The following is a 6,996-nucleotide window of genomic DNA, read 5'->3' as shown; positions in this document are numbered from 1 at the left end:
TTTTCCCTATATGTATCTTTGGGCATACATGACATTTCCATATTAGTTATATATTACATATTAGTTATAATATATAAATAAATGTTAAGATGTTCTAATGTAAATGTTCAGATGTTAAACCATTCTCTTTGTTGTCTTAATGCTTTGGCAATACAAAATGTATTTTTGTCATGCCAATAAAGCTATTTGAATTGAATTGAATTGAGAGAGCCTGTGTCTGTGTGTATGAGAGAGAGAGAGCGAGCGTGTAGATGAGTTCATGTGAGAGTCAGGCACATCCTCCAGAACCATCAGTGTAGAGCTTTGGGTTTGAGTCTCAATAAGGATTGTAAGAGCTGAAATCAGCCAACACTCACCCTGAGGAAAACTATCGAATATCTGACAAATCCTGAAAATGTAAGCAGCTGCAGGTTAGTGTGAGAGGCACTGTCATCAGCTCAGTGTGAACACAGCAGCAGTCACTGAAGAGTTCAGCCGTGTCTCTGATTCACAGACGGATGAGGAGAAGCAGCAGGGTCTGCCGGTGGTGATGCCCGTGTTTGATCGCAACACCTGCAGCATTCCCAAATCCCAGATCTCCTTCATCGACTTGCTAGTAACTTGATACTCAGGCTAACACCATGCTAGTAACATGCTAATCATGCTAAAATGCTAGCAAAATGCTAGTAATTTGTTAATAATGCTAAATCATGCTGGAAAAATGCTAATCATGCTAGATACATGCTAGTAACTTGATACTCATGCTAACACCATGCTAGTAACATGCTAATCATGCTAACAACATGTTATTAACTTGTTAATCATGCTAGAATCATGTTAGCAACATGCTGTTAACATGCTAATCATGTTAGTAATTTGCTAATCATGCTAGCAACATGCTATTAACATGCTAATCATGCTAGAATAATGCTAACACCATGCTAGTAATATGTTAACCATGATAGTAACATGCTAGTAACTTGCTAATCATGTTATAAACATGCTAGCAACATGCTAATCATGCTAGAATCATGCTAGTAACATGCTAATCATACTAGTATCATGCTAGCAACATGCTAGTGACTTGCTAATCATGTTAACTACTAATGCTAACACCATGCTAGTAACATGTTAATCATGCTAACAACATGCTATTAACTTGCTAATCATGTTAACAACATGTTACTATCTTGCTAATCATGCTATAATCATGCTACAACATGCTAGTAACTTTGTTAAACATGTTAGAAACATGCTAGCATTATGCTAGTAACATGCTAACATTATGCTAGTAACATGCTAATCATGCTAAAATCATGCTAGTAACATGCTAATCATGCTAGAATCATGTTAGCAACATGCTAGTAACTTGCTAATCATGTTGACAACATGCTAGTAACATGCTAACCATGTTAGAAACATGCTAGTAACTTGCTAGTCATGCTAACTAAATGGTAACACCATGCTAGTAACTAATCATGTTAACATGCTAGTAACATGCTAATCATGTTAGAAACATGCTAGTAACGTTGTTAAAAGACCAACCAAGCTTAACCCAGATATTTTCAACTTAAACCAGCTACGACTAGACAACCAGCCTAAGCTGGTTTTAGCTGGTTTTTTTCTGAATCAACTGGTTTTAGCAGGTTTTAACTGTATTAACATAGAAACATGCAAACAACATGCTAGTAACTTGCTAATCATACTAACAACATGTTAGTAACATGCTAATCATGTTAGACACAAGCTAGCAAACATGCTAGTAACATGCTAATCATGCTAGCAACATGCAAAATCAACTGGTTTTATCAGGTTTGCTAGCAAAATGCTAGTAACATGCTAATTGTGCTAGCAACATGCTAATCATGCTAGCAACATGCTAGTAACATGCGAATCATGTTAAAAACATGTTAGCTAGTAACTTGCTAATCATGTTGACAACATGCTAGTAACTTGCTAATCATGTTAACAACATGCTAGTAACTTGCTACTCATGCTAACAAAATGGCAACACCATGCTAGTAACATGCTAATCATGTTAACAAAATGTTAGTAACATGCTAGTAACTTGCTACTCATGCTAACAAAATGGTAACACCATGCTAGTAACATGCTAATAATGTTAGAAACATGCTAGTAACTTGCTAACCATGCTAACAAAATGCTAAAACCATGCTAGTAAAATGCTAATCATGTTAGAAACTTGCTAATTATGCTAACAACATGCTAATGATGCTAGAAACATGCTAGTAACTTGTTAATCATGCTAACAACATGTTAACCATGTTAGAAACATGCTAGTAACATGCTAATCATGCTATCAACATGTTAGTAACATGCTAATTGTGCTAGCAACATGCTAATCATGCTAAAAACATGTTAGCAACATGCCAGTCATGCAAGAAACAGCCTAGCAACCCCCACAGGTACCCTACCAATATGTTTTATATCTATTCTTCTGATAGACTGTATTGCCTTGAAAACATTCAAACTTTAATCTGTAAAACTAATTTAACTTTCAAACTACTTCAAACTGAAAACTTTCAGACTGCAATCTTTTAAAATACTTCAAACTTAATGGCTAGGCTTTTTCGAGCCAACTTAAAGTTTGTCTACAAACTTTACTGATCTAGTTTCATCTAGATTTATACTGTTTTACTGTCAGATTTGTTTTGAGCTGAAGTGATGCTCCTCTGATTTAACAAACCCTCCTATCTAAATCATTTCAGATCAAATACATGAACACCGAGATGTACTGAATGTCATCAAAATGACATGCTAATCATGCTAAAAACATGTTAGCAACATGCCAGTCATGCAAGAAACAGCCTAGCAACCCCCACAGATACCCTACCAATATGTTTTATATCTGTTTTTCTGATAGACTGTATTGCCTTGAAAACATTCAAACTTTAATCTGTAAAACTAATTTAACTTTCAAACTACTTCAAACTGAAAACTTTCAGACTGCAATCTTTTAAAATACTTCAAACTTAATGGCTAGGCTTTTTCGAGCCAACTTAAAGTTTGTCTACAAACTTTACTGATCTAGTTTCATCTAGATTTATACTGTTTTACTGTCAGATTTGTTTTGAGCTGAAGTGATGCTCCTCTGATTTAACAAACCCTCCTATCTAAATCATTTCAGATCAAATACATGAACACCGAGATGTACTGAATGTCATCAAAATGATGGGCAAGTTGACAATAATAATAATAATTATTATTTCTAAAGTGCCTTCTCTGTGTTTCTAGCGTTTGCTGATCTGCCCAATCTAATGCAGCATCTGGACAACAACTTCAAATACTACACACACACACACACTCACACACACACACACACACTCACACACTCACTCACACACACACACACACACATACATGAGCGGAGCTAACGTGATCGATGGACGCGTCTCCTCCGGTGAAGAAACACTAGCGATCGGCTCGACTGCGGCAGAAACACGCATCTGTGGAGCGCTATTTATTTTGGTCCAGGTCCTTTTTTTTTTTACAATTAACTAATGATGAGAATCATGTTAGCTAATAAAAACCCTCAGACCCATGAGAGATGATCTAAACGCCAAAGGTGATTAGCACGGATGATGTTAGTGTGTTTAATATCTGCAGACTCTGACAGAACGTCACGTTGTTATTTTCGTGCGTGGTCGCGAGCAGACGTTACGCCGCATCTGTGAAGACTTCGGGCCTTGAACGATTTTCCTCCAGAGATTCCTCTCTGTGGTCGATCTACTGACGAGACTGCTGCCTTATTTTATACGCTCTATTTATACGGCTCACAGCGACCCGCGACGGACTTCTGCAGTTTTTAACACGCTCGCGTTGTATGAAGTAAATCTCAATATTTTTGTAGCTGATCAATTTTACACTGGAACGATGTAAAGCATCTCGGACTCCGCGGAGAGGGATGATCACTCATTCTTCATGTTGTTTTGATGTCCGTTTGTCTGCGTGTCTCCGTCTGAAGAAGAAAGGCGTTCTGACACGTCCAGCGGATTCTCCGTCTCCATCAGGGTTTGTTTACTGGATTCAGTCTGTGTTTCTGGGCTCAGACGGACGCTGCTGCGGCTCACAGTGATTTACTCCATCATGAAGCTGAAGCGCTAGATCCTACAGCATCCCACCAGCACTGCTGATGTGACCATCTTCCTCTGAATCCACGAGCAGACGCAGGCGAGAGCGCTCTTCTTCAGCGCTCGGCTCCCAAATTAAAAGAAAAATGAGATTATATTTTGTATTTAGGATCATTATGATTTTTAGCATTGTGACATTATTTTCATGATGAATTACCTCTTCTTCAAATTCCTCTTTAAATTCTCATCTGTAATGTCAAAAGGAGTTATTTAAATTGTAAAGTATTTCTACATCATTGTAGTATTTGTTGTACTGCCCTTTTTGTTTTAATAAAAAAGCTATTTTTTATTGTAAAGCAGAACTGCAATAAAAAATGAAACTACAATAATGAAACTAACGTCCAGGTGAGACTCCGGTGACAATTTGTGCTTGATTGTCAGAAAATAATGCAGAAATCCAGGAAACACTTCATACTTCAGTGTTTGGTTCTCGTTAGATTTGTAGAACTTCTGGATTTGAGTGTGTGATGGTTTGGTTTGTGGTTGTGAATCAGCAGCTCATGAAGTTCAGGACTGCTGCTGCTTCTGTGGTTCCTTGCACCATTTTATGTTCATCAAACCTATCAAGAGGTGTTTTGGGTCCTGGTGTTGGTTATATGTTTCATTATCAATGAATAATCTTACAGTTCATAATCAGTTCTTCAGATCAGTATTTGGGTTTTTGAGCTCCAGTGTGAAGATGCGTTTCTAGAGAAATCGAGTTCTTATTGAAACTGAAAAAGGTTGATCCGAGGCTTCAGGCTGCAGAAGCGTCTCTGGTTCTGTTTGATGAGCAGTGATTCTCCTGCAAACACATCCTGAGAATGACAAGTCCGTTTTATTTGTTTCCAGCCTTACACAATACATAATATTTAAGACATTTGCACAGAAAACAGCTTTGAAGGAGTCATGAACTGAGAAATCAAAATTCCCTTGATCTTTTGACATACAAGAGGTCACTGTACTATAAAAACATCCTGTAAGTTTCAGAACTCAACTTTCTCGTTAGTCTAAAAACAGCTTATATTGAAGCCAGTCTGCCAAAACGGCAGCTTGTGCAATGCGCCACTTTAGGATGTGATAGTGTAGATTAACCCCGCCTCCACAGAAGAAGATCAATGCCTGCTTCTACACCACTGCCTGTTTAGCTCCGCCCACCGATTCTACACCACTGCCTGTTTAGCTCCGCCCACCGATTCGACTGCACTGCCTGTTTAGCTCCGCCCACCGATTCTACACCACTGCCTGTTTAGCTCCGCCCACCGATTCACGCGTATAGTGTAAATAAGGAGAGAGGCAAACGCAGGTCTACACAGAAATCAAACGATAAAGATGCTCCGAAGACAACACAACACAGTCTTTGCATCGCCTTCCTTCTGATCCCAACATTAGGAAAGAGATGAACTTTATTTTTAATAAAGATCCAGACTTCATCAGTAAGAACTTGGTCATTGGTTCACTTAATTTCACAGCGGATTCGTTGACAAATAAAGCACAATTCAACAGGATTTTTAGAAAGATTGAAACTAAAAGACGATGCTGTGTGACTATATTGGATCTGACAGTAATTATTGCTCACTATTGCTGTGTCTGTTATTACAGATTGTTTGATATGTACGGAGTATTTATGGGTTTTTAACCTAAATCACACACAACAGAAAATAGACTATTACTTCTACATTGTGATGTTTTTGATGTAAAAATCCAAATCTGGATAACATTATAAGTGAACCTCAGAGTCGAGTCACCTTTATTTGTTTAGCGCTTAATACAATGCAGATTGTGTCAAAGCAGCTTTACAGTGGCAAACAGGAAAATAGTGTGTCAATAATGGAAGAGAACAGTACAAAATAATAAAAAGGCAGTTCATGACCCCTTTAATAGCACTATAGTGTAGTTGTAGTAATGTAAAGTGCAGTGAGATATTCAGTACCTTTAAACTTTTCTTTTGAACTCAGTACACTGGTGGGTGTTTGAGTGTAACAACATTAATAATTTAATGTGATGGAAATTATGATGATACTTTATTGTCCCTTTCGAGGGAAATTAGTTTTTGGCAATACATGTGAAGCTGCATCAGAAGATAGTCACAAGCACTGCATGAGCTGAGGATCCAGCCGTTCATCAGCAACAGATCCATGTCGAAGCTCTTAAAGGTGCCTGACGTTCTCCTGCATGCTTCCATATTGTTTAGATTTAAAATGCAGAGTTTAAGCTGACCTCTGACCTTTGACCTTGAGGCTTGTGGAGCTAAATTTCCCTCAGTCGTGGCATGTTGACTTTAAAACTGAATAAAGATCAAATAAAAACATTAAAGGTAAAACCTTTAAGGTGTCAGATTTAATTCAGAAAATTTTAGCTTAATGTAAATACAGCTTACTGTGAGTCGTTTATGTAAACGCGAATGCCTTTCCAGAAATATTCAGCACAGCGTTCCGCTCGGCGCAGTTCCGCCTGTGGCCTGGAGGCGGCGCCAGAGGAGGCGGAGCTCCGCTGAACACAAGCGTCAGAAGAAGAAGAAGGAGTCACGTGACTTCCGCTCGAGGCCTCACACTGCGTGTGTTTGTGAGTAGAAGTCCAAACTTTGGGCTTAAAGCTGCACATCGGTGTCGGTTCGGTGTCCCGCGATGGCGTCTGGATCACCGTGAGTGTTTGTTCAGATTCTCCGCTCAGAGGAGAAACTTCAGCCGTTTGATTCTCTTCATTCTTCTGTGTTCATCTTCACACTGTAAAACTCCGAATAAGCGCTCGGTTCTTCACACAAACGTTCATGCGCGTCTGAGTCTCAGTAATAAACGGGAAAATAAGAATCCGTGATGGAAACTCGACTAGACGGATCAGATTCAGCTGTAAATCGGCTCTCAAAGACAGTCTTTATGGCATTCGT

The 6,996-nt window shown here is 38.7% G+C and overlaps 2 protein-coding genes across 2 annotated transcripts in view; both read left to right on the top strand.

The window, feature by feature from the left end:
• The window catches only part of LOC107727395 (high affinity cAMP-specific and IBMX-insensitive 3',5'-cyclic phosphodiesterase 8B-like), a 22,252-nt gene extending 21,648 nt beyond the window's left edge, over positions 1-604 (top strand). The window contains exon 9 of the mRNA XM_016537256.1: positions 494-604. Within this exon, the coding sequence (XP_016392742.1) occupies positions 494-604 (111 nt within the window). The remainder of the gene's footprint in view (positions 1-493) is intronic.
• A 6,000-nt stretch (positions 605-6,604) lies between these two features.
• LOC107727397 (UPF0469 protein KIAA0907 homolog) overlaps positions 6,605-6,996 on the top strand; it is a 3,920-nt gene continuing 3,528 nt past the window's right edge. The window contains exon 1 of the mRNA XM_016537258.1: positions 6,605-6,753. Within this exon, the coding sequence (XP_016392744.1) occupies positions 6,737-6,753 (17 nt within the window). The 5' untranslated portion in view covers positions 6,605-6,736. The remainder of the gene's footprint in view (positions 6,754-6,996) is intronic.

This window comes from Sinocyclocheilus rhinocerous, unplaced genomic scaffold (genome assembly GCF_001515625.1).
Source record: "Sinocyclocheilus rhinocerous isolate Xijiao unplaced genomic scaffold, SAMN03320098_v1.1 scaffold4111, whole genome shotgun sequence".
In the NCBI taxonomy this organism is placed as follows: Eukaryota; Metazoa; Chordata; class Actinopteri; order Cypriniformes; family Cyprinidae; genus Sinocyclocheilus; species Sinocyclocheilus rhinocerous.
This window is presented reverse-complemented; position numbering and strand designations above follow the sequence as displayed.